This window comes from Dromiciops gliroides, chromosome 6, assembly GCF_019393635.1.
Source record: "Dromiciops gliroides isolate mDroGli1 chromosome 6, mDroGli1.pri, whole genome shotgun sequence".
Taxonomy (NCBI): domain Eukaryota; kingdom Metazoa; phylum Chordata; class Mammalia; order Microbiotheria; family Microbiotheriidae; genus Dromiciops; species Dromiciops gliroides.
Genome location: NC_057866.1, coordinates 90,384,379 through 90,411,773, shown reverse-complemented (window position 1 = coordinate 90,411,773; position 27,395 = coordinate 90,384,379). Strand labels below are relative to the sequence as shown.

Here is a 27,395-nt window from a genome sequence, read left to right as displayed (position 1 = left end):
CAAATCACTTAAACTCTGAATAACCCAATCAACTCTCCAAGACCATATATTGCAGAATTGTTTCTAATTCACATTAGTGGATAGAGGGTATGTCTTGAGTGAGCTCCCGAACTCATGACACGAGTGCTCCAAAAAAACATCCAAATAAGGCCATAGGAAAATGCCTGGAGCAGCAAAACTCACAGAAGAATGTGCTGATATAGGAGTCGGGCCCAACTCCACAGTCACCCTGACACAGATCCAGTCTCAGGAAGTCCTCACCAGAGAAGGAGACTCCCAGAGCCTCTGAATCAGCTGAAGCACCAGTGTCATCTGGAACTAAACTCACAGTCTGATGAGTGGGCTGGGGAGAGACTACAGGGGTCTATGCTGGTGCTAAGGCAGAACTTGGATTTTACACCCCTACTGAGAACCAGGTGGTAGGCTCGAGTAGAAGTGGCCCAGGTAGGGGAGGGGCACAGGCTCGTAGGAGCTAACAACTACGACACACAAAGCTGGTTGATTGGCAAGTTGGTCTGGGGTCATCTAGGACCAGGAAACAGGCCGGGCAAGGGAAGAACCTGATTCTCCTTAAATCATACCACCTGGGACTTCTTAAGTTTGGGACACTGCAGCCTGGAAATAGCTTCTTAAAGTGGGGCACTAACAGTCTAGTAAAAGAAAGGCGAGATGAGCCGACAGAGAAAGGTGAGGACCATAGACAGTTTCTTCAGTAACAAGGAAGATCAAGGGGCACCCTCAGAGGAAGATGTCAACATCAGGGCCCCTATATCTAAAGCTTCCAAGAAAAATACAAATTGGTCTCAGGCCATAGAGGTGCTCAGAAAGGACTTTGAAGATAAAGTTAGAGAGGTAGAGGAAAAAATGGAAAGAGAAATGAGGGTGATGCAGGAAAGACATGAGAAAAAAGTCAACAGCTTGAAAAGTCAAATGGAAAAGGAGGTACAAAAGCTCTCTGATGAAAATAATTGCCTAAGAATTAGGATTGAACAAATGGAAGCCAGTGACTTTATGAGAAACCAAGGCACAATAAAGCAAATCCAAATGAATAAAAAAATAGAGGGCAATGTGAAATATCTTCTGGGAAAAACTGCCGACCTGGAAAATAGGTCCAGGAGAGATCATTTGAAAATTATTGGTCTACCTGAAAACCATGATCAAGGAAAGATCTTAGACACCATCTTCCAAGATATTCTCAGGGAAAATTTCCCTGAAATTCTAGAAGAAGAAGCTAAAATAGAAGTTGAAAGAATCCACCGATCACCTCCAGAAAGAGATCCCAAAAAGAAAACTCCTAGGAATATTATAGCCAAATTCCAGAGCTCTCAGGTCAAGGAGGAAATATTGCAAGCTGCCAAAAAGAAAGAATTCAAGTACTGTGGAGCCCCAGTTAGGATATCACAAGATCTAGCAGCTTCTACATTAAAGGACTGGAGGGCATGGAATATGATATTCCAAAGGGCAAAGGAAATGGGATTACAACCAAGAATCACCTACCCAGCAAAATTCAGTATTATCTTTCAGCGGAAAAAATGGGACTTTAATGAAAAGAAGACTTTCAGATATTTGTGATGAAAAGACCTGAACTGAATGGCAAATTTGACTTTCAATACAAGACCCTAGAGAACCATGAAAAAAAAAATTGGAGCTGGGGGACATACCTGGGGTCATACAGTGGGCCACTGTCTTGTATCTGAGGCCAGGTTTTGACTGGGATCCCCCTGGGTCCAGGGGTGACGATTTGTCCACTGTGTCACTTAGATAGATGATATCTTTAGGGTTAAATTGAGAGGTGAAGGGAATCCATTGGGGAAGGGGGAAGGGCAGAAGCGAAATCCTACATGAAAGTAACAGGAAAAAGCTTATGGAGTGGGGGAAGAGATGGGAGAGGAGCAGGGCAGTAAATGAATTTTACACTCATCAGAAAAGGCTCAAAGATCTTAAACTCATCAGTGCTGCCTCAAGGAGGGACTAATAGACACACCCAACTGGGTGGAGTAACATATTTAATCTGGGCAATAAATGAGCCTAACACTCATCAAAATTGGCTCAAAGACCTCAATCTCATTCGAATTGGCTCAAGGAGGGAATAATGTACACACTCAATTGGGTGGAGTAATCTCTCTAACCCTGCAGGAAAATAGGAGGGGAAAGGGATAAAGAGAGAGGGGCAAAGAAGGAAGGGCAGAGTGGGGGAGGGGACAAAAAATAATAGAGGGTATGTCTTCACTGGGAATTCCCTATGTCAATGAAATCACAGGTCAGCTTCAAAAAAAGGTCTGATGACACATCTCCCTTAGTGGAATGTAAGCTCTTGGATGCCAGGATCTGTTCTCTTCTTTGCCTTTGTAGCTACATCTAGGGCCATCACTAGTCATCCTGATCTATATCTTTCCACTGGACCCAGCTGGCTCCAGAGGAGAGAGTGAGGCTGGTGACTTTACATAGCTCTGCCTCACTTAAATCCAATTCACTGAAAGTCATGACATCACCTCCCTGAGGTCATGGTCCTCTGAGAATGACAACAAGGACAACGGCTAGTACATTTGGTATTGTTTAGTCATTTTTAAGTCATGTTCAACTCTTCATGACCCCATTTGGGGTTTTCTTGGCCAAGATGCTGGAGTGATTTGCTATTTACTTTTCCAGCTCATTTTACAGATGAGAAAACTAAGGCCAACATGGTTAAGTGACTTGCTTAGGGTCATTCAGCTAATAGAAGTGTCTGAGATCAGATTTGAACTCATGAAAATGAGTCTTGCTCACTCCAGACCCAACATTCTATCCATTGTACCACCTAGGTAGCACACAGAAGGTACTTAATAAATTCTTAATGAATTGGACTAGGCAGCTGGTAATCCAATGGAGACAGAATTGGTTTAGGCAGAAAGATCTGAATTAGAATCCTATCTCAGACACTTGCTAGCTGTGTAGCTTTAGCCAAGTCACTTGTCTTTTGGTTTCATTATCTGTGAAATGAGGGGATTGGATTAATGGCCTCTAGGGCTGCTTCCAGCTCTAAGTCTGCTGCTCCAGCCTTTGATGTCCTTTTCAACCAGGACACTCTGAGATTCTCCCCAGTGCTCTGTAGGCCAGATATAGATAAGAGGTGCTACCTTCCAAGAGCCAAGAATATTCACCCTTCAACTTTGGAGCCCAAGAAGAGTACCCAGGAAAGATGATAAGGTTTCAAACTACAGGGCACTGCAGAGTTTCTCTAGTCTTATGATCTCATTTTACAGATGAGAAACTGGATCCCAGAAAACAGAAATACACTTTTCAGTGTAATATGGGGAGGAAGTGGGTGGGAAATGGGTAGAAAAAAATAAAGATTGACATCTACGTTTCCTGACTAGCGTTCTTTCTACTACACTACGCCAACATTTCTCAAGAAGCAGATCTCATACTTCTTCAGCACTTCATAGTTACAAAATACTCTTCATAAATCACATAATAGTCCCTTGAAGGAGGCAAAGCAGGGATTTTATTCCCATTTCACAAATGAAAAAACTGAGGCTTAACTAGAGGAGCTGAAAGTGAATAAATGTCCAGGGCAGGGCTCAAACTCAAGTTTTGATGGCAAGTTCAAGATTCTTTCCACTAGCCCACTCTGTCTAACAATAGTAGCATGAAAAAGTACTGGCCATCCTGGATTGTTCTGCCTGTGGAGTATGAGGCAAAAAAGGCACAGGACCCCCACTTACCCTGGGCTGCTAGTGTATGCCTGTCCCAACACACAGTCTTCTGGAGGAGAGTCAGGATTAAACCAGAAGTTTGCAAAACACTTTTTGGCTTCTGATTTTGAAGGTGCTGATCGTTCAAACCCATAATCACTGAGAGAAGAAGAGAGAGAGGAGAGATGATCAGTCATCACTACACTCTTTGCAGTGCAGCTTCCCCACCTACCACAGTCTGGGGAGGGGGTGGGAATTGAGAAAATCCACTTAGAAATTATTACTGAATTTTGAGGACTTTCAAGGTCATTTGGTTTAAACTCCACATTTTTTGGATGAGGAAACTAATGTGTAATAAGGGGAAATAGCTTTCTGTATGGCTCTATAGTTGGTAAGTAATGGGGTCACAACTTGACCTTGGGTACTTAGACTCTAATTAGAGTATTCTTTCCTTCTCACAAGGACTGTGGCTACAGGAAGGATCATGGAATGGCCCTGGAGGTCATGGGGAGCAAAGACTCTCTTTCTGATATTTGTAGAGCACTGAGGAGATCAGTTACTTGCCTAGAGTCACAAAAATCAGTATAGGTCAAAAGTGGAACATGAACCCAGATCTCCCTGGCTCTAACCAGTGAATTGTGCTGCTTGCAGCTGCCCCCTCCCAACCAACCCTGAGTTTCTGTCTTTGTTTCTCTGTCTTTTCCCCTCCATCTACCTTCCCTTATTCATTCATTCATTTATTCATTCATTCTCTCTCTTCCTCTCTCCCCCCACCTCTCTGTCTCTCCTCTTTCCTCTGTCTCTTCTTCCCTTTTCTCTCTTTCCTTTCTTTCCTCTTCTTTGCCTTTGTCTTTCTTCTTTTTGTCTCTCCTTTGTATCTGTCTCTCTCCCCCACCCTCCTTTCCCTTTTTTTCATCTCTCTTCTCCACCTTTTTTGCACCCTTCTCTTTCCTCTCTGTCTTTCACTGCTTCAGTTTTTCTCTTTTCCTCCCTCCTTCTTTCCCTTTCCCTGTGGAAATCTGATATCCATTTCCTAAGTATGAAAAGAGCCAAGTACCTATATTCTGTACATTTTATGTATTATAGTTAAACATGCTTGTTTCTTATGCCCCCCACTCCCAACCCCACCCCAATGGATTATAAACTTCATGAAGATAGATACTGTCTTATCAAAACCTTCTATCTCCCCTAGTGTGGAGCATGGAGTGATATACACAGTAGTGTATATCACAGTAGGTACTTCATAAGTGTATCCTGAATGTGTGATTGATTGAATGTATTTTAAGTCTGTGCCTCCACACAAAACAACCCCATTCACCTCTTCATACCCCGGGGACCACCAAGACTCATTGAAGACAGGAGGCTTTCCTTGGACTTACCAGAAGAAATCTGAGCTTGAACACTTGCACACACTGGATGTGAGCACTGACGTGAAGCTCTGCCCCTTGATACACCATGATGTGGTCTTTCTTTTCCGGAAACTCCTCTGTTGGCCCATGATACAACGATTGCCCTGTTATCAACAAAGATGTCAGGCTACAGCACATGAGAGTAAACATTCTAGTTGAGAAGAGGGAGACATTTTTTGGGGGGTCAATAATGGATCAAAAGGTCCTTTGAGGAGCTGCATCAGATGACTGACCACAGGCACTTTGACATCAACACAGACCATCTGGTCCAAGTTTCTCATTTTGCAGGTGAGAAACTCAAACCAGCAAGAGGAATAGACTTGCTCAAAGTCCTACCACTAGTTAAGGGACAGAGAAAGGATTTGTAGCCATGTCAGCTGACTCTCCATCCAACACTCTTTCTATCACATTACTCTGGACAAGTCCATTAGATTTGGGCATAATCCAAATGGCCCACTCTCCTATTTAAATAATGTCTAGCTTGGCCTTGACATACTTCAATCTGAGAAGCTCTAAGTATCCCCAGATACAATTAGATTTCTTCCTATTTTAAGTTTTATACCTCTTAGGGCCCCTCACTAAGTATAGAGCCAGTGCTTAAAATATATACATTTCATTTTGTGTGTGTATGACATGTCCATCACCTTCTTGGAAAAGTAACCAAGGGGCAGCTGGGTGGCGCAGTGGATGGAGCACCGGCCCTGGAGTCAGGAATACCTGGGTTCGGGTCCGGCCTCAGACACTTAACACTTACTAGCTGTGTGACCCTGGGCAAGTCACTTAACCCCAATTGCCTCACTAAAAAAAAAAAAAAAGTGTAACCATGACATAAAGTCTTGAGAACTCTGTGGACCTGCAAACTTTGGGCTTTTCTCATTTCTTGTTTCAGAATCATATTTTACAACATTTTTGCCTTCTTAACCTTACATCAATCTTTGCATTGAAGTCAAAGATCATCAAAATATACCTTGTTATAATGCAGAGCATCTTATTAAATTCTTCCTAGCGTTTCTCTACTGTAGGGGTTCTTAATTTTTATGTATGTGTCATGGATCCCCTTTGGCAGTCTGGTGAAATGTATGGGTGCCTTCTCAGAATAATTCCTTTTTGCAGGGCAATGAGAGTTAAGTGACTTGCCCAGGGTGATACAGCTAGTAATGTCAAGTGTCTGAGGCTGGATTTGAACTCAGGTCCTCCTAAATCCAGGGCTGGTGATTTATCCACTGCACCAAGTAGCTGCCCCCAGAATAAAGTTTTTAAATGCATCAAAATAAATCACATAGGATAACAAAGGAAAGCAAAGGTTGGTAAAAATAAAAATGCATATGCATATATGCCCATATATCTTACATATATATGTATAACATCACTTATATGTGGTATATAGGAAATACATTTGTCGTGTTGTTATTGAATTGTTAAAAGTCATAACCAACTATTCATGACCCCATTTGGGGTTTTCTTTGCAAAAATACTGGAGTGGTTTGCCATTTCCTCATCCAGCTCATTTTACAGATGAGGCAACTGAGGCAAATAGGATTGTGACTTGCCCAGGGTCACAAAGTTAGTAAGTGTCTGAGGCTGGATTTGAATTCAGAAAGATGAGTCTTTCTGATGGGATATATCTATATTTATTTCCATATCTATATATTTCCTATCCAATGGACCCCTTGAACTCTACCCCAGCTTAAGAACCACTCACCTTTGCACTTATTCTCTACAACATATGTTACACAGGCTATAATTATTTTCTTGGGTTTCTTTTTACAAATGCTTAGCATGAATACTGCAATAGGAGATGACCCAAATGTCTCAGGAATTCATGTTTCTTGTTGCCTTTGGAGACACACAAAAAACATGATCCTCCAATTCCTTTATTTGGTTTGCCAAATAAAGAGAACCTGTGACCCATGCTTTCATTTCACTGTAAATTCCTTTTATCTCCTCAATTATATTTACTTTGAGAATTTCAGAATGGAGACAATTCAGTTCCATTAGTAACATGCTTGCTCACCAATGATCATTAGTAAATAGAAAAGGATCTTATATTTGTGGTATTGGTAGCAAAGTTAATGTTTAGAGACAGGCATAAAATGACATGATTTTTGGTCTCCTCTGTCCCCCTTTTACCATAGTGCTACTGTCACTGCAGAACTGGTAGGGGGATGTACAGGACTGAGGACTGTTTTCACATTTTCTTTGTTGTAAGGGGTTGCCATGACCAAAGAATTTATCACCACGTAGCCAGCCTACTGTTGAGAAGGTTTTTTGGTCCTTGTTGGATTAGACCTATTGGCCTGTTGCAGAGACTGATGGAACTGAAGCGTTACCGGCCTAGTACAACTTGTCAGAGCTTACACTCTGATATGGCATAGCACAGGTGACCCCAGGTTATATCCAGACCATCATGAGGCATCAGAATCAGAGTTCGTGGAGGAACCAAATATAATGTCTTATTCCAGTGTTGGTCTATTATGGACAACTGAGAAATAGTCAGCTTCAGTATTGTCTGTGCACAGTAACTCTGCTCTCTCCTTTTCAGTTCTGTCAAGATACCTGTAAATTGGTGAGATTCCAGGAGTCATAATCATCTTCAGTGCATTGCCTGGGAAAAGAGGGTCTGAAGTCCACCTTCACCAACTCCCAATCTGAACGAAAACTTATGTGACCAAAGACCCTGGTAAAGGAGAGAAGAGTACATATGATGAATTCCAGAAATATTCATTTCCTCCCCACCCAGTATCTGTTGAGTGTCCATTGTGTGGAGGGCTTTGTATTCATTTCTGGGGGAGATATTAAAAAAAAAAAAAAAAAAAAGAAAGACTCTATGCTTGCCCTCACAGGGTTTACAGTTTGGAGGACTGGGGGTGGGGAAGATAAGATAAATGGATCACAATACAATTTGGAACATGAAAATGCAATGAGTAAAGTACAGAGATGTACATTAATTCTAAAGAAGGGTATATAATTTACAGCTAGTGATATTAGGGTTAACTGGACCTTGGGGAATGAGTAGGAATTTGACACACCAGTCTTCTCACTACTTTTAGGTAGACATTACAAGGAGGCAGATTTCAATTCAATACATAAAAGTAATTTATTAATAATCAATTTTCTCCAATAATAAAATGGACTGCCTACCGAGTTGATGGGTTAATTTTGGGAAATATTCTGAACAGGATTTATGGACTTGATGACTGACTCAGGTGTCTTTCAACTCTGAAACTCTATGATTTTATAATAAGTAATGATCTCTGACCTCAAGGAGCTTAAAAATCTATTTGGGGAGGCACAGTGTATGTATGTAGTAGGATAGAAAACAAAAGTCTAATGGAGTGGATAGTTAGAGATGAAATTGATGAGAAGTGTTGGAATCCAGAGAGGGCAATGTAAAGTTTAAAAGAACACTGACTACGGACACAGAGAATTTGGGTTCAAATTTTGCCTCTGACATTTATTAACTATATGACTTTGGGCAAGTCACAACCTCCTTTGGTATATGTTTCCTTAACTATGAAAGAAGAGATTAAAGTAGATAGACTTTGAGGTTCCTTCTAGGTATAGAGTTATGATCTCACAATCTCATAAATACACTGGGAAAGAGGGAGGGAAAGAAAGCAATCATTTACTAAATGTATACTATGTTCCAAGCATAGTGTACACTGTATTTTAGATCTTCACGACAACCTTGAGAGATAGGTACTTTTTATTATCTTCATTTTGCAGTTGAGGAAACTGAGGCAGATAGTAGTTAAGTGACTTGCCTAAGGTCATACAGCTAGTGTCTTGTCATATTTGAACTTAAATTTTCCAGATTACAAGCCCAGTGTGCTCTATCAGAAAGGGAGGCCTCGGTCAAGGACCCAGTGATTCCTGCCCATAGAATACAGTCACCATGACCCAGCTCTTTAGGGCATACTGTGCCTTAAGAACTCTATGTAGCAGTTTGAAATATAGGTCATTCATATCAGGGTAGAATAAATATAGGGCAGCTAGGTGGTTCACTGGTTAGAGCACTTGGGTTCAGAATCAGGAAGACTCATCTTCATGAGTTCAAATCTTGTCTCAGACACTTACTAGCTGTGTGACCCCAGGCAAATCACTTAACCCTGTTTCCCTCAGTTTTGTCATCTGCAAAATCAACTGGAGAAGAAAATGGCAAACCACTCCAGTATCTTTGCCAAGAAAACCCCAAATAGGGTCAAGAAGAGTTCAACATGACTGAAATGATTGAATGAACAGCATAAATATGGACACACTGGGAAAGCCATTCAGTGAAGAAGATTCCTCAACAGCACATATAGCTAGCTTGAAAACACCAGCCCAGAAGCCAGGGCCAGTCCTACTTTTAAAAGTTGACTATGGGTCTCAGAAAGGGAAAGAGTCTAGTTACCTCTTTAGGGTTATGGGCAAGAGCTATTGCTTTTTGTTCCACAGAAACAGTTCTACTTTCTGATTATAGTAATACAGAGAATGATCCAACCAATCAATGAAAGTATTTATATTATACACATATACATTTATGTAAACTTTGATGGCTGTGTAATGTCATTGATATGAGTATTCCCTCTAGTGCTGTAGACTGTAGCCTGTATATGTAGGTATACACATGGATGTTTATGTATATACACACAAGTGTGTGTGTGTGTGTGTATACATACACACATATACAAATACATATATAAACATAACACTACACAAATATATGATGTATCCATATTATGTTTATATGTGTTATATACATTATGTATATTATGTTATATATATTATCTATATTTGTGTGGCATACATATACATGCAACACTGTAAATATATAATGAATGTGTAAATATATAGGATTTCAGAGAGAGGGAATCGTCTAAGAATGTTTCATAACAGAGGTAAGGCTTGAGTTAGGCCTTGAAGGATTTGTAGAAAGAGTGGGAAGTTTAGCCCAGGCATTGGGCACATAATAAACAAAGGAATAAAGATAAGAATAAACTACCATGTAAGATAGCTCTGAGGGCTGAATAGAATTGAGACTTCATGATAGGGAATGATGACACATAAGATCGGACAGGTAGGGTGAATTCTCCAAAAAGAGACATATCTAGAAATGAACAGACCAGCTCTTTTGTTTTTTTGTTTTTTGTTTTTAGTGAGGCAATTGGAGTTAAGTGACTTGCCCAGGGTCACACAGCTAGTAAGTATTAAGTGTCTGAGGCCGGATTTGAACTCAGGTACTCCTGACTCCAGGGCTGGTGCTCTATCCACTGCGCCACCTGGCTGCCCCAACCAGCTCTCTTTTGTGGCTCCTGACACGTCTCCAAAGGCCAATTCCTGGAGAAGACCTAAACATACCAGCTTCAACACCTTAAGCCAAACTAATGGAAGTGACAAAACAAGTGGACAGTCCTACTGTCTTCTGCTCAGGTCAGACCCCATCCACAATATTATATTCTGAGCTGGTTAAGACCACTTAACTCACTGACAAGACAAGCTGGAGTTTGTCCACAAGAGGCCACCAGGATGGATCCTCGTGGTAGAGGGAAGAATCACATAGTAGAAAAGGATTTGGACTTGCAGTAAGAAGATCTGTGACTGGACAGCTAGGTGGTGCAGTGGATAAAGCACTGGCCCTGGATTCAGGAGGACCTGAGTTCAAATCTGACCTCAAACACTTGACACTTACTAGCTATGTGACTCTGGGCAAGTCATTTAACCCTCATTGCCTTGCCCCAAAACAAAACAAAACAAAAAACGAGCTTTGACCAAATTCTGAATATGACACCTAAAAGCCATATGATTGTAATTTGTTTGGGGGGAACACTACATTGTGGGGGGGAGGGTACTTATTTTTACATGCCAGACTCTTTTGACTCCAGGCACCTCCCTTTTTCTTGCTTGCTATCCCCTCCCTCCCTGGTTTCGATTCCACCATTAATCTTACATGCTCCCACCATCCATCTTCCCTGCCACCTTTCACACGAGAGGTGGGAAAGCAGTCACATGTTCTTGTTAGAGACCTCATCCCTACTTAGTGAAGCTTTGTGTCGAGCCTTAGGGCAGCCTTTCACCTAGACATCGGTGACGTCTCCTGTCCTGCCACTCAAGAGCTCTTCTAATTTCTGGTTGTACTGTAGTCTCCCTAGTGATTAAGACTGACCCTTTGCCTCCTGTGCTGGCTGGGCCCTTGGTCCCATTATCCCACTTCCTCGTGTCCTTGGATATCTCCAGTTAAGCTTCAAAGAATCTACTTCAAAGTTAAAATGTGTCAAATAAAACACTTCCTGCTTTGCTTTACTGGCATATCTACCTTTCTGAGCCTTGGTTTTGTAATATGTAAAATGGGAGCAATTAATACTTACTTACATTGCCTGCCTTAAAGGGATGCTGTAAGAAAAACAATTTCTCAACCCACAAAATACTATAGAAATGTGAGATATCAAAAATAATCCATATCAGATCAGGCATTATTAAGGGGATGAGGGATATTTAGCCTGCATAATCCAAATAAAACCAATATTTATTAATTACATACTTTATGGGGGCATCTAGGTTGCACAGATCACTGGCCCTTAAGTTGGGGGGGGGCCCTGAGTTCAAATCTTATCTCAGACACTTAACAGCTATGTGACCCTAGGCAAGTCACTTAACCCCAGTTGCCTTAAACATCCAGAGCTATCTCCAGTCATCCTGATATATGTCTTGCCACTAGACTTGGAGGAGAGAGTGAGGCTGGTGACCTTGAACGGCCCTCCCTCACTTAAATCTAATTCATTGCAAATCATGACATCACCCTAATGCCATGGTCCTCTTTGAGAACAAAGGACAACCAATAACAACATCCTTTGTGCAAGGAGGTCCTATAATTGCCTGAAATATCAGCTTAGTAAAGACTAGAACTTCAAATAAGCAAAACAGAATTAACAACAGAATGATGGGAAATCATACACAGTTCTACTGCTGGTGATGTCCAAGCAAAGACCTGAGAAGGGAAGGGAAGAGATTATTGAATTGGGAGGGAGGATTGACTAGATGTTTCCTCTGTGAAGTTGTATAACAAAGTCCTTTATTGGGAGGGGTGACACAACTTTCTATCTCCTCTGGGCAAGGAGGGGGTGGTGGGGGTGGGGGAGGATGAAGGTGCCTAATATATCTGGTGGATTAAACTGAATTTCAATGAGAAGACAACATGACCATGAACAGTTTCCCCGCCCCCCCAACTTGTTCCTAATTACAAGAAAAAGAAAAGAGAGGCTGAGGTGAACAATTTGAAATCATTCATTTTATGTTACCTTAGGAGGGAAGGAGGAAGCAAGCCAGTGTGTTATTATTATCTATCCTATAATGAATGGCTATGAAATACTGGCTAAAATGTGGAAATTATCTGATCTCCAGCTACCCCATGCTCATTGTTGAACTCAGACCGATGCTAATTTGCACCTATTAGCTGATGTAAGGAACTGCCAGAAGGGACAATGTCAAGACATTTTATTACAAAGTCAAGTGCAGGAGAAGGCCTGCCTGACCTTCGGAGTGAGGATTGTGGCTCAGAACCAGAAGGGACCTTAGACAGTACCGAGTCTAATACCCTCACATGCCTCAGCTGGGGCCTTACTGGGGCATTCATTCCTCCTCACCTCAGACCTGCTTTTAGTGCAAGGTCAGCATACTCCATGTCCTGAATGACTTTTGACAAGTTGGCTGAGGTGTAACAACTGTTTGCTTTCTGATAAATGTGGGATGGGACCTGGTCGGTGATTTCCTTTGAAATTGGAACTTCCAATGCATAATAACAATAATAATAACAGCAACAACAACAACAACAACAATAATAAATAGCTAGCATTTATATGCTATCTTTAATATTTGCAAAATACTTTGCAAATATTATCTCATTCATCCTTACAACAACCCTGGGAAACAGGTGCTATTATTGCTCATCATTTTACAAATGAGGAAACTTAGGCACAAAGAGGTTGAATAATTTGCCCAGGGTCACACAACTAGTGTTTGAGGCAGGTTTAAAACTCAGGTCTTTCCAACTCCAAATGCAGTATTCTATCCCCTGTACCCATGTCACTTTCTTAGTATCTCAGGTGAGCAGAAGCCTTGTCACTTAGAGACAATGTTGTCAATGCCCCCAAGAAGCAGTCATTTCTTCAAGGTCCTGCACCCTACACCCTACACATAGCAGAAGAGGGACCTGAACTCAAGTCTAGCTGATCTGAGGCTGGCCTCTACCCACTATGCCAGGTGTCTCTCTGATCTGCATCCTGATAGGAAACAAAATTATTGCCAATAACTACAAATAATATGTCTGGAAAACTCTTTTCAAGTTGAACAACTTGACTTCTATGTATTTCTCTTCAGACACTTTACATTCTAACCATATTTTATCTGCTTCCCCCTGTCTCTGCCCCCTCCCCCTTACACTAATCACTACTTCTGGAATGCCCTCCCCTCCCCACCTTCCCCAATTTACCTGCTGTGGTCTTATATATCTTTCAAGCCTTTCTCAACTTTCACTTCCTTCATAAAGTCTTTCCTAACTTCAGAGGTATGATTAAAGATTTTTGTAGGAGAGGCAAGGACCGCAAATCAATGGTACTATTTCCTTGTGGGAGGGAGGCAGAAACATTGGGATAATGACATCATCATTGCTGATGGTGTGGAGGTTGGGAGCCAGCAGCTCACCTCAACCTGTTAAAGGATTGTAAGGGCTGCCAATGGTCTGTACCCTGCAAACTCAGCACTCTGGTGTAAGGCTCCAATCATCCTACCCTGGTGAAGGTGCCTGATTTGCCACCTAAGGACCTTCCCCCCTCTGTCCTAACACAGAACTTTTTTGGCTCCTCTAAAATGCACAAATTGTGCAATGTTTATTCTAGATGTCTCTCTGTTCCCCTACTAGATTGTAATCTCCATGAAAGAAAGCAAAGGCTAAGTCTCATCTAAACTTTTCACCTCCTGCAATGCTCAGTGCAATTCTCTGCAAAGAAAATGCGCTTAATAAGTGTCTGTTGATTGAAAGAATAATGTGATATTTCTCCACATACTATTTAGGTTCTAAAAATAACTACCTATGGGGCACATCTCACAATGGGATGCATTACAAATACCTAGAATACTCACAAGCCCCATAAGACAAAATTCCTTCCACTAAGTACACCATGGCATCCACTGGGACTTGTAATGAAGCAGCTGGAATCTTGCTTTTTAGCACCTTCATTGGTCTCTGTTGTAATTGGCAACTTGTCATGATCCAGAATGGCCTCTGGGACAATAAGTTTTAAGATATGATGGTGCCATTGGAAATACCAAGTAGTTCGACATTTATAGAGACGATGGTACTTCATCCACATCCCCGTGAGATGACATTAGAAAGCAGTTAGGAAGATGGCTGCATACTTCATTATTATGGGAAAATAATAATCGGGCTAATACCTTACATTTATTTAGAGTCTGAAAGGCTCAATGGATGTAAAAGAAAATGCTATTTTGGTCTATCTAATTAATCCTCACAATGTGCCCAGGAAGTCCTGGCTTTCAATGAATACAAAAACTCAGCTAATGCCACTGGAAACATTTGTCATCTACTTAATTCTGAATTCCATGGGAAGGGGGTGGGAAGCAAGAGAAAATGCCAAAAGGAAGCCTGTTTATTCATTTAAATTTAATAAGCAAAAGCTTTCTGTATGTCGTCCTGGTGATAAATCTGACTGCCCACCAAAGCCGCTTATTCTGCTGCATGCTTTTTGTTAACAAGTTGCCAGCTAGGAGCAGAACTTTCAATATGATACTCTAGATTTCCAGAAGGAAGGAGGGTGGTAAGTGAGAGATCTCCCTTTTTTCCCTTATGGGTGAAGTAAGAATGAATGATAGTTATTGTTGTTTTAACAATATTTATCATCATCATCATCATCGTCATTATTATTTACCAAGAGGTTTTGGTATCAATAAGGCCAGGGTTCATGTACTTTCTTTGATATATATCAGCTCTTTGATCATAGCAAATCATAACACCTGTTGGGGAGACTAGTTGCTAATCTCTATCAGTGCATAGAGTTTCCTCATCCTGGTGAAGTCCAAAGTTCAGCATCTTTCCATAAACACCTATACATACATACATGAACATACACATGTATTAAATCAATTATGTTATATGTAAATGTCTACATAATAAAATCAACTCACACACACACACACACACACACACACACACACACCCCATAGAGGTTTATAGTCAATCAATCAATCAGCATTTATTCAGCACCTACTATGACCCAGGCATTGTGGTAAGCACCAGGGAAACAAAAAGAGGCAAAAAACAATCTCTGCCCTCAAAGATCTTATAGTCTAATGGAGGGGACAATGTGGCAACCAATATCTAAAAAACAAACTATCTGCAAGGAAATAATATATAGGTATATATTATATAACATATATGTATATGTGTGTGTATACATATATACTTAGTTATTTCATATGTGTGTATATATAATTTTCATATATATGTATGTATAGGTATATGTACTTACACATAATTATTTCATCTATCAATATATATGTATATATCCATTCATATATATGAAATAATTAAGAGAGGGAAGTCACTGGAAGTAAGGGGTTGGGGATGGCTTCCTATAGTTGAGACTTAAGGGAAACTAGGGGAGTCAATGCTTTATAGTTTACAGTCTATTTCCTTGTGACAGTACTGTGGGAAGGTAATGCAAGTCTTAATATTAATAGCAGCTCATATCTCTAGAGATCTGACTTTAAGTTTACAAAGTGTTTTCCTTATGACAACCCTTGAAAGTGCATTTATTATTACCCTTATCAGGAAACTAGTGTTCAGCAAGGTAATAGGACTTGCTGTGACCACATGGCTACTAAAACATAGTGAATGTGAACCTTGGCCCTCTATCCCCAAGATAAATATGTACAGTACAGGCTCCATTATTTTGGAAGCAGAAGCAGCATAGATGCCTTTTTTCCTTCTGGCCTTCAATTTCCTCACCTATATAAAGAGAGCAGTAGACTAGATGCTCTCAAAGGTTTGTTCCCGCTTAGACAACTATGAAGTCTTTTTGAACCAGGAGCTATCCAAGGTAGGCCTTATTTATGGCAAGTCTTCAAGCTCGCCAACATTTGTTAAGAGTCAACTTTGTGCAATGCATGCTTTGAGGCCCTGGAGCTACAAAGATGAACAAAGCCAGTTTTCCTGTCCACGAGGGGTTTATACTCGAGTACATGGGTGTGATAATTGCACTAAGCTAGAAGCTGGCCTAGAGAATATCAAAATAAAATATCATAGAAGATTAAAGAAGAATGGACCACTTATGGGGAGGGTGGGCATTGTTTTTATATGTCTCCAAAGCTGAAAGCATATTCTGTATAAGGAATCTGTTGACATTTGACACTCCTTCTATTTCAAAGGATTATAGAATCTGAATTGGAACTCCCTTTCAGGAAGGCCATTTTACTCATCAAGAGTGAGATGCATTGTAACTGACAAATGATCACCCAGTCTTGGCCTTGAAACCTCCATAGAGAAGGAAACTACTGGTTCCAAAAGTAGCTCAATTCTATCTTTAGACAGACCTAATTTTAAAGAAATTCTAATTTGCATAAAGCTTTAATTTTGTCTGTTGCAACTTCTATCCATTGCTAGATGTCTTGCCCTCTGGGGCCTAACAGAACAAATTTAATCCTTGTTCCACATGTCAGTCATTCAGATCCTTAAAGACAGCTGTCAGCCCCATCACTAATACTTGTCTTTGTATTTTGATAAAGGGAAGCTCTTTAATACACAGGAAATTTCTAAGAGAGGACTGATTAGCTTGGTGATTTGGAATGGAGATGTCCAGCTGGTCACATGCAGCCCACCATATTCCTTGGTGCAGCCCAGATTAAATCAAAATGTAATTCCTATCTAATTTTCCCCAGAAGGGAAGAATAGAAAGACCCAGGAACACTTAAATACCCAAGTCATGGTGTTCCACAGTCCTACAAGCACCACAAAGCCTTGACACAGATAACATGATATGGATTAATTGCCTAATGTCAGCTGTGGAAATGTGACTATTCCATTTTAAATCTCAGGATAAAGGCAAAAGCAGCATAGGAGAGAGCCTGGTGTACTCCTTGGGAATAGCAGCTGCATCTGCTGCCCTTCCAAACCTAGTGGCTCTGTAGGTTTCTTGGCTATTAGAAAGTACTTTGGAAAGTGCCTTGAAGCCAACTAGGTAAACAAACTAGGTAACTAGGATGGGGACTGATGAGACCCTAAAGAAAATGAGGCAGACCAGGTACTGGGCTGCAAATTCAATCATTGTATTTTAAGATAAAATGTTCTTTATGAAACTTAGAGATGCAGTTAAAGCCATCTCTGGAACCAGGTAGAACCCCATTCAGAGTCAACTGAGAGTATGCTAAGATCTCTTGAAGCTTTAACATCCTATGTTTAGGATGCTTTCCACGTGTTTTTTCTTCATTCTATTGGTCTGTGTTTCTATTGCTAGTACAGACTAGTACAGAGTCTTGTTAATATTGATATTGGATACTGTATTATTGATATATAGGATCAGATTAAGTGACTCTATGATGCTTTGCATATACCCTAGGCAACATGATTTTGTGGCTAGCCTATGTACACAGCGATATTTAATAAGCCCTCCCTCTTTCTTCCCTTACCTTCTCTTCGCTTTTTTCTTCCTCCAGATTTGCATATCCAATTACTTTTTAGATAACGTGAATTGTATATCCCATAGACATCTTAACCTCAACATGTCCAAAACTAAACTCATTATTGTTTCCCCGAAAACATTCCTCCTTCTGAACTTCCCTATCATTTTTAAGGGTATCACCATACTCCCTGCACCCAGGCTCACAACCTTGGCATTCTCCTTTAACTCCTGACGTTTTTTACTCCCTATATCCAATCTGCTGCCAACTCCTGTCAATTCTACCTTAAAGACATCTCTACTATATGCCCCCTTCTCTTCTTGGATAGTACTACCACTCTGGTACAGGCCCTAATCATATTCTTCCTGGACTATTTGCAATCTCCAGGCCCCAAGTCTCTCCACACTCCAGTGCACCCTCCATTCAGCTGTCAAATTAATTATATAAAGAGACCATGTCTTAGCTAATTTTAGTTTTGTTTCCTTTCTTCCTGCCCCATCCTCCAACTCCCTAAGCACTAATCATAGGTATAAAGCCTTATTGTTGTTCATTCATTTCAGTCGTGTCCGACTCTTCATGACACCATTTTGGTGTTTTCTTGGCAGAAATAGTAGTGTGGTTTGCCATTTCCTGCTCTAGCTCATTGTATAGATGAGGAAACTGAGGCAAACAGGGTTAAGTGACTTGCCCAGGGTCACACAGCTAGTAAGTGTCTGAGGCTGGATTTGAACTCATGAAGATGAGTCTTCTGTGTTCTAAGCCCAGTTGCTCTACCCACTTGTCACTTTGCTGCCCTATAGGTATAAAGTAGGTACTCAATAAATGTTTGGAAAATTCAATTGTATGCCCTACCTCCCTAGGCACTCCATTCCATGGGCAGGTGGCTCTAATTATTAGGGTTAGTTCCAGAGACAAGGAAGTTTTTCCTTACATTGAACAGAAATCCATCTCCCTGTAACTTCCCTTGTGTGGCCCTATTTCTGCCTCCAGGCCAAGCAGAACACATCTACCACTCCCTCTCCTCCATGGCACCCCTTCAAACAGAAATATTCAAAGACGGTGGGCCAGGCCATGGATCTCCTCAGATCTGGGAAAGGTTGTGGGGAGCTGAATGTGCACTTAATAGGAGAGAGGTAAGTGGAGCCCAAACCTGCAGGCAATTACTAGATCACACACCAGAGGCAAATTCTGCAGTCAGTGGGAGCCTGGCTGGAGGAGACCATGCAGAATTTGGCCTAAGGCGACAAGGAAGTAAGTGAACCCAGAAGTCAGCCCCTATCTGTCTAAATTACAGGGGAATATGAGCGAAAGGCTCAAGGACCCAAGTGGGAAAACAGATCCCCTCCTTAGGTTGCTCTTGCAGCCACCCGATGACAACCCTTAATGAGGGTTTATGATGACTGGAACGTCTGAAACAGATACCTCCGTGAGCATGCTGGATAAACAGTTCAAGGCGTAGACATTCAAAGGACGAGCATTTCAAACATGCATTTACACTTCACTGACAGGTCTGAAAAGTTCAGTTCGAGCTCATTTTTTCTTTCAGGCATGATATCATCATTCCTGTCCGAGGCCTTCCAAGTTTCTCCTCTTTAACACTGAGTGGGGATAGGGGCCAGGCCACATAATGAATAAATAATAATGGCCCCAGTGATTCCAAATACCATCTACTTTACTGGGCCACAGTAACTTGCCCTTGTGTTAATTTTTTTCTGTAAACCGGTTTTAAATACAAATGAAAAAGAAGCCCTCAGAAACTCATTTTAGCAAGCTCAAAGAACACACATAGAGCTTTGCTTTTTCTGCCCCCAGTGAAATATTACTGACTCAGTTTGCAAGGGAGCAGTTTTGCTTTTGAGTTACAACACCTTTAGGCCAAAGATCACATTTGCTCTTACAGAGAAATGGGATGAAACACAGCTGCATCGATTTAGAGGACAAAAGGACCTTGGAGACCAGCTAGACCAACTCCCTCATTTTATATACAAGGAACCTAAAGCCTGGGGAGTTTAAACAACTGACCCAAGGTCATACAGATAACAATCATCAGAGGTTGGATTTCAATCAATCAATAATCAATAAACCAATAAACAGTTATCAAGTGCTTATTATCTACCACTGTGCTAAGCACTGGGGATTTGAATCCAAGCTCTTTTCTATTATACAACATGATGCAGTGGATTTTGTTCATTTCAATTCTGCTCTCAGTCTAGAGAATTCTAGGCTCATAGAACCATGCTGTTGTTGTTGAGTCTATTGGTCTTGACCAACTCTTTGTGCACCCATTTGGGGTTTTCTTGGAAAAGATAGTGGAGTGGTTTGCCATTTCCTTCTCCAGCTCATTTTTACAGATGAGGAAACTGAGGCAAACAGGATTTAGTGACATGCCCAAGTTCACCCAGCTAGTGTTTGAAGTGGGATTTGAACTCAGGTTTTCCTAACTTAACCACTTCTAATAATACATTGGAACTTGAAGAGACCTTAGAGGCCAGATAGACTAATCCCTTAATTTTATAGATGAGGAAAAGTGAAGTAACATGCACAGAGTTAAAGCTAGTACGTGCCAGAGGAGAGATTTGAACTTGGGTCTTCTAGTACTCTATTCACTACATCATGAAGAGATGCTGTCCAAGCTAATCTTTGCTTTATTACCTCACTTCCTGCTCCAACCCTAGCCCCCTTGAGGGTTGGATAAAATAGATAATTCATATTAGGGAATAGTGAAAGATAACATTGGCTAGGTAGAGTGAAAGGCCATATTACAAAGGGTGCTGAATGCTTAAAAATAACATATCTAGAAATTAACAGATCAACTAGTGTGGCTCCTGACATATCTCCAATGGCTATTTCCTAGAGAAGAACTAAACAACCAGCTTCAACTCCTTAAGCCAAACTAAGGAAGTGATTAAATGAGTAAACAGTCCTACTGTCTTCTATTCAGGTTGGACCTGAATACTGTGTCCTGAGTTGATTATGACTACTTAACACACCAATAAACTGGAAAAAGTGGATGGTTATAAGTCTTGAAAGGAAGAATGAAAAGCAGAAAAGGTTACTGTCCAGTTCAAGGTCACTCTCCAGTTTGTCAACGTACTTCCTAAAATGTGGCACCCAGAAACAAACACAATACTCCAGATGTTTTATGATCAGGAAAAAGTTCAGGGGGAGTCTAGACACCATCTTAGACATATTATTTCTATTAAAAGAGCCAGATAGGGTAATCATAGAAGAAGAATATGACTAGGAGTCAAGTGTCCTGGATTTAAATGAATGAAGAAAGCACACATTAAGCACTTGCTGTGTGCAATGCAATGTGCCAAGTACCAGGGATAAATACAAATAGAAAGTAAGAGCCCCTGCTCTCATGAAGCCTACATTCTAATGGGCCTGAGTCCTAGCTTTGCCACTAGCTTACTGTGTGACCATGGAAAATTAATTTAATCTCTCCAAACCTCAGATTCCTCATAGGTAAAATCAAGGCGTTGGACTAGGGGATTTATCTCTCTTCCATAAAACACATATCATCCATTTTGGGGGGCTGCCATATCATATTTCTGACTCACATTGCATTTGCCGTCACTAAAACCCCTATTTTTTCATATGCTGTTACCTAGCCTTGTTTCTCTGTCCTGTACTCATGCAAACACTTTTTGTCCCTAGAGAAGATAAAGAGATCATGAATAAGAGACATGCATTTCAAATATCTTGAGGTCAGTCAAGTGCAAAGATGAATTAGTTTGTTCTCTTTGGCCCTGGAAGACAGAACCAGGAACATGGGATAAACTTTGCAGAGGCAAATTTAATCTTGACATAAGGACAATCTTTCTAATAATAATAAGATTCCAAAAGTAAAATGAACTGCCTCAGGAGATAGTAGGTTCCCCATTGGTGGGAGACTTCAAGCAGGGATTGGATGACTACATGTCAGGGTTATTGGAAAGGGGATTCCCATTCAGGCATGGACTTGGTCAGATGGCTTCTGAGACCCCTTTGGACTCAGATTCTGTGACAAACTTTATAACGATTAGAGCTTTCTAAAAATGGAATGAGTTACTTCCTGAAGTAATGAGTTCTTCATCACTGACAGTCTTCAAGGGGCTTTTAAAGAATATTGTAGAAGGAATTATTGCATCAGAGTGTTATTAGACTAGGTGACACCGTAAGCCCTTTCAAATATAATGTCATGTAATTCTATGGTAGGGGTCTATGAATTTATTTAGATAACTGTATACAAGTGGTTTCCTTTTAAATCCTATATATTTTATTTTACTCATTTAAAATCTTTGGTTTGATATCAGGGATATAGACTACCAAAGGGTTCCACATTATCAAAAAGGTTAAGAACCGGAGCAGCTAGGTGGCACAGTGGATAGAGCACTGGCCCTGGAGTCAGGAGTACCTGAATTCAAATCTGGCCTCAGACACTTAACACTTACTAGCTGTGTGACCCTGGGCAAGTCACTTAACCCCCATTGCCTCACTAAAGGAAAAAAAAGGTTAAGAACCCAGGGTCTGTGTTAAAAGCTGACACACAGTAACCAAGTTGTACACCTATCAAGTACTACAGAAACAAAACTCTTCAGGGCACAGGATCCTAGGTGAGGTTTTGTTTTGTTTGTTTTTGCTTTTGCTTTTGTTTGCTCTATATACATACCCTGAATCACCACTCATCAGTCATTTCCCATCAGTGCTGGGAAGCACAGAAGATCTCTGGGGTTGGTGGATATACAATCAGCTTTACAATTTCTAGGCAGGGAAGTAGTTGATCTATAAAGGTGGCTCCAGAGCAAATGGATGGAAGGTTGTTTAGAGCTGACCAGGTCTGTGTTCCTGAGACTGGGGCTTTTCTGCTGCTGGATGTTGAAAAATAGCTAGCTGCTCACAGCAGACCTGGTCACTTTAATGCTCACATCACCAAGCTCCCATCCCTGTGACTATTACAGTGGGGAATGCAGGCACATCCATCTGTTGCTGGCAAATATGTGCTATAGATCAGCCTCATATGACACACAGGACCTCAATAATTAATGATAATTAGCACTTTACAGACAGGAACTAATTAGATAATGAATCTCCCTCCAAGCCCTCTTAGGTTAGTAAATGCCATTATCTCTGTATTTTGAAAATGCTCAAAGCAGGGAGCTTAAAGTGTAGTTAGCCCTTTATTCCCCTGTGGGTTTTCTGGAAAATGTTTGTCTATTTAACTAAAAGATCCTGCCTTTTTAATAACAATAAATTTAATGTGTTATGCCCTTTGCAGCTGCAAAGAACTTTCATACTCATTATCTCATTGGATCCACCCAACAATCTGGTGAGAGAAGCAGAGCAGCCATGATCATTTACCCAACCTTACAGGCAAGGAAACTGAAATCCATCGAGAGAGAGAGAGAGAGAGAAAGAGAGAGAGAGAGAGAGAGAGAGAGACAGACAGACAGACAGACAGACAGACAGACAGACAGACAGACAGACAGACAGACTAACTTAAGGTCACAGAGTTTTAAAAAAAACTGTCATTGTTAGTCACTTAACCCTCATTGCCCTGAAAAAAAATGGCTTTAGGGGGCAGCTAGGTGGTTCAGTGGATAAAGAACCAGCCCTGGATTCAGAAGAACCTGAGTTCAAATCTGGCCTCAGATACTTGACAGTGCCTAGCTGTGTGACCCTGGGCAAGTCACTTAACCCTCATTGCCCCCCCCCCAATAAAAAAAAACTGTCATTGTTGAGTTGTTTCAGACTCTTTGTGATCCCATTTGTTTTTGTTGTTGTTTTGGCCAAGACATAAAGTGGTTTGTTATTTCCTTCTCTAGCTCATTTTACAGATGAGGAAACTGAGGCAAACATTATCAAATGTCTTTCCCAGAGTAACATGGCTGGTAAGTGTCTGAGGCCAGATTTGAACTGATAAAGATGAGTCTTACTGACTTCAGCATGGTGCTCTATCCACTGTACCATCTAGCAGCCCTCCCCTCAATTTCTATTTGAGTTTGAGAACCCTGCTCTGGGCTACTCCCTAAAACTCTGTCTTATAGAGAAGGTGCTGACCTTCACTGACAGAGGAAGCTCCTTCCCCAGGAGTTTCCTCTACAAGTAAAATCACAGGTCCAGTTACTATAATGTGTGTAACAGAACCCCAGGGATCCTGTTTAGCTTTTCAGTTATACATCTGATTTCCTTATCATCATTAAGATACATCTGTCCTGACTCAGCCTCAAATTGGATTGATTTGGCCTCATCTAATTGTGATGATAAGATCACAGAACCGACCCATGGATCTCAAGGTACTCTGGCTCCAATGACAACATCAATATGATTGTGCATTCTATGTTGGGAAGCAGCCACTTGGTCAGCTCTGAGAGGTTCCTCTGCAAACTCCTCCCCAGACAATTTTAGAAGCTTTGTTTTGCAAATTAAATGAGAGTGCATTCATGGACAGATGTTCCAGAGCCATTTGCATGCTGACATCCAGCTGAAGTCACTGGGAGTTTAGGTGTACAAGGATTACATGACCGAGCAGAGAGTATGAAAACCTGGTGCTGGCTTCTTCTAAAGGTCTTGGTCCTTGCCACCGCCCTGAGTGTTTTGAATTCTGCCTGCCATCTTCATGATTTTTTTTTTTCATAAGGAATAAAGTGATAAAAAAGATCAAATTGTCCAGAACCTATGAAAGGGTCACTCCCATGAGAATGATTATTCTGTAGTTTCAGGCAATTTATGGTGCAACTTTTTAAGGTCAGACTTATCTCAATGCCAGGCTGTGTTTCTTCGTAAACCTGAAAAGACTCAATTTAGTTGAGCACTGGGTTTTGTAATGAGAGTAATTACTTATACAGGATCAGAGGACTATAGAATTAGATCTGGAAGGGACCTTAGAAATCCTGAATTCTAACTTTTTCTTTACAGAAAAGTTAATTGTGGCACATAGGAATGAAGTGACTTGCCCAGGGTCACACAGCTAAGTATCTGAAGCAGCATTTTAATTCAGGTTTTTCTGAGTTCAATTCTACTCTATCTGTCATGCCACCTAAGTGTCCTCCATTTTTACTTCTTGATGAGGTTTATGGAATGCTTTTCTGCCAATATCCTTGGGAGAAAGGTAATATCCATACCCATTTTATAGATAGGAAAATTGTGGCTTAGAGAGGTAAAGTTACTTGTTCATGTTCTCCTGATTATTAAGTGTTATAAATCTGGGGTTTGAAACTAAATGGGTTACATTCCACTACCCTGAAAAGCCTCTCTTTGGGATATTACTCTGCCTTGATTGCTAAAGATAAGGCAGAGGTTTATTTGATCCAATCTATATCAAGATTATAGGAATCTCATTGATAATTAAAGTATTTCCCTTTGATTACTATGAAGCCTTCAGTCTAGAAAACTATATCCCAGGTGAGGGTGCAGAAACATGACTTATGCAGTGTAAAGGGGAGAGATTTATCTGCCAATGAGGAGTCTAGATAGAATACCCACATTGATGAAATGGACGATCCCTAAAATACCCAGCATTATCATGATGGACAAACAAGAAATGACACAACTGCCATCATCAAAGATATCTACGACCACAGATGGTAAGCTGGACACATCATGAGGGGGAGGGGTGATAGACGGATAGCCCAAGGGCTGCCCTGGTGTCCATAAAATATGAAAATAACCAGATGAAGCCCTTTTTTTCATTGGATTACTCCTTTGTGGGAGATTTATGGAAAGACAAAGAAAAGAAATGCACAGATACATATAGAAACTTTGGGATTTGGGGGGGGGGGGGCTTATAGATCTTTTTGGTCCATCCCACTTGCTTAGCCATACTTGCCTATGACCAGCAAAAGCAGCAGTCAGTAGTCATACTCAGCTCTGTTAGACTCCAAAGCCTCTGCTCTTTTCACTGATGGCTTGTACCAATGGTGGCAATAATATTGACAAGGACAGAAATCCAATAAAAATGATGCATTATTATTGTTATGATATTAAGGTAGAGGGTAGGATCATAGGATTTAGAAAAGAGGTTATAGGCATTAGACACTAGTTGAATAAGGGGCAGAGTAAGTTGATTTAAAAAAGGAAGAGTAAATAAGCCAGAGGGGGTGGGGGAGGAGGCTAGTAGGGCTTGTGGCTGGTTGTAGGCAAAATGGCATCAGGAATTTTCAAGTTCTCTGAGTCCTCTCAGTGACCCTGACCATCAGGAGAGTGTGTACAGGAAGGTGACTAGGAGAGTGGCAGTATTAGGGGTCACACAAAGATGGAACTTCTGATGGAGTTAAGGATGTCTAACTTGCAGGAGAGGAAACTAGGGACATACAATTGATGCTTTAAAGTATTTGAATGCAGAAGAAGGATTAGATTTGTCTTTCTTGGCCAGAGAAGGAAGAACAAGTAGTTATGGATGGAAGGTGTTGCTGAGAGGCAGGTTTGGTTTGATTAAAAAAAAAAAAAAAAGGTTTCCTGACAATCAGCTGTCTCTGAAGTAGAATGAGTTCCACCTGGAGGTAGTGACTTACCTCTCAAGTGGATACTAGATGACTCCTTATTGAGGATATTGCAAAGGTATTGCTAAGGAATGCCTACTGATGTGTGAGGTAAATTAGATAAATGCCCTCTGAAGAGACTGTGATTCTATGATTCTAAGAGAGAATGAAGAATTACCCTTGTTCTCAGGTTCCGGTTATGTTAACCACAGCTCATTACAATTACAAGTTAGGTAGAGCACCACCAGTCAAACTCAATTAAGCCCAGGGCCAGCTAGGAAAGAGGGTGGTCACTTACGTCATCACCAGAGTCTCATCGCCTGGCTCACTTAGCAGTCCATCCACGAAGACAGAGGTGCTGGTGAAATTGTGTGTGCTCCAGGTGTGACCTTCATCAATGCTGAACCTGGAGAAAGGGAGGGAGAGAGAGAGAGAGAGAGAGAGAGAGAGAGAGAGAGAGAGAGAGAGAGAAGGTTATAGAGAGAAAGAACAGAGGGGAAATCAGAAACAGAGAGAAAGAAATGAGAGAAAAAAAGAGAAGAGGGGAGAGACAGAGAGAGAAGAGAGAGAGGAAGAAGAGAGGTTACATTTCACTTGTGACATCTGATCTCACCATCTAGGGGCATTCCTTAGACAAATAGCACAAGAGGGTTTGTGTGTATGTATGCGTGTTTCCTTTTTCCATTTGTTGAGTAAAATGTCAGCCTGACAACAGAGGACTCCAGGTACCTACAGATCTAGTCACATTTTTTAAAAGTCAGCTGGGTTTGTCTAGTCGTAAGTATTTTAATTAACTAAATGTCATCCCAGTGCTCCCACCCACCAGCCCCACTCAGATGCCTGTGGGGAAAACCAGGCGGAAAATGTACCACTGACAACTGGCAGCATTCCTAACAGTCTCTGGATCTTGTCAGATGATAATTATAATAATAATAACTCAGTATAATGTAACATAATAGATATGGTTTGGTGAAACACACACACACACACACACACACACACACACTAAGAGTCAGGGAGCTTGGCTTCTTGTCCAGGTTCTAGTACTTCCTAGCCGTTTGCCCTTAGGCAAGTGATATCTATTCTTTGAGCTTCATTTCCCATATCTATAAAAAGGAAGGGAGTGGGACTGCAAGATGTCTAAGGTCTCCTCCATAGCTTAAGCTCTGTGGTTCTACAAC

The 27,395-nt window shown here is 41.0% G+C and overlaps 1 protein-coding gene across 4 annotated transcripts in view; it reads right to left on the bottom strand.

The window, feature by feature from the left end:
- The window catches only part of SORCS2 (sortilin related VPS10 domain containing receptor 2), a 1,257,082-nt gene that overhangs the window by 76,984 nt on the left and 1,152,703 nt on the right, over positions 1-27,395 (bottom strand). For all 4 annotated transcript variants that reach the window (XM_043971225.1, XM_043971226.1, XM_043971227.1 and 1 more), the window contains exons 14-17: positions 26,513-26,620; positions 7,640-7,760; positions 5,054-5,187; positions 3,705-3,833 (exon numbers count right to left, since the gene is read on the bottom strand). In XM_043971225.1, coding sequence (XP_043827160.1) covers positions 3,705-3,833; positions 5,054-5,187; positions 7,640-7,760; positions 26,513-26,620 — 492 coding nt within the window. The remainder of the gene's footprint in view (positions 1-3,704; positions 3,834-5,053; positions 5,188-7,639; positions 7,761-26,512; positions 26,621-27,395) is intronic.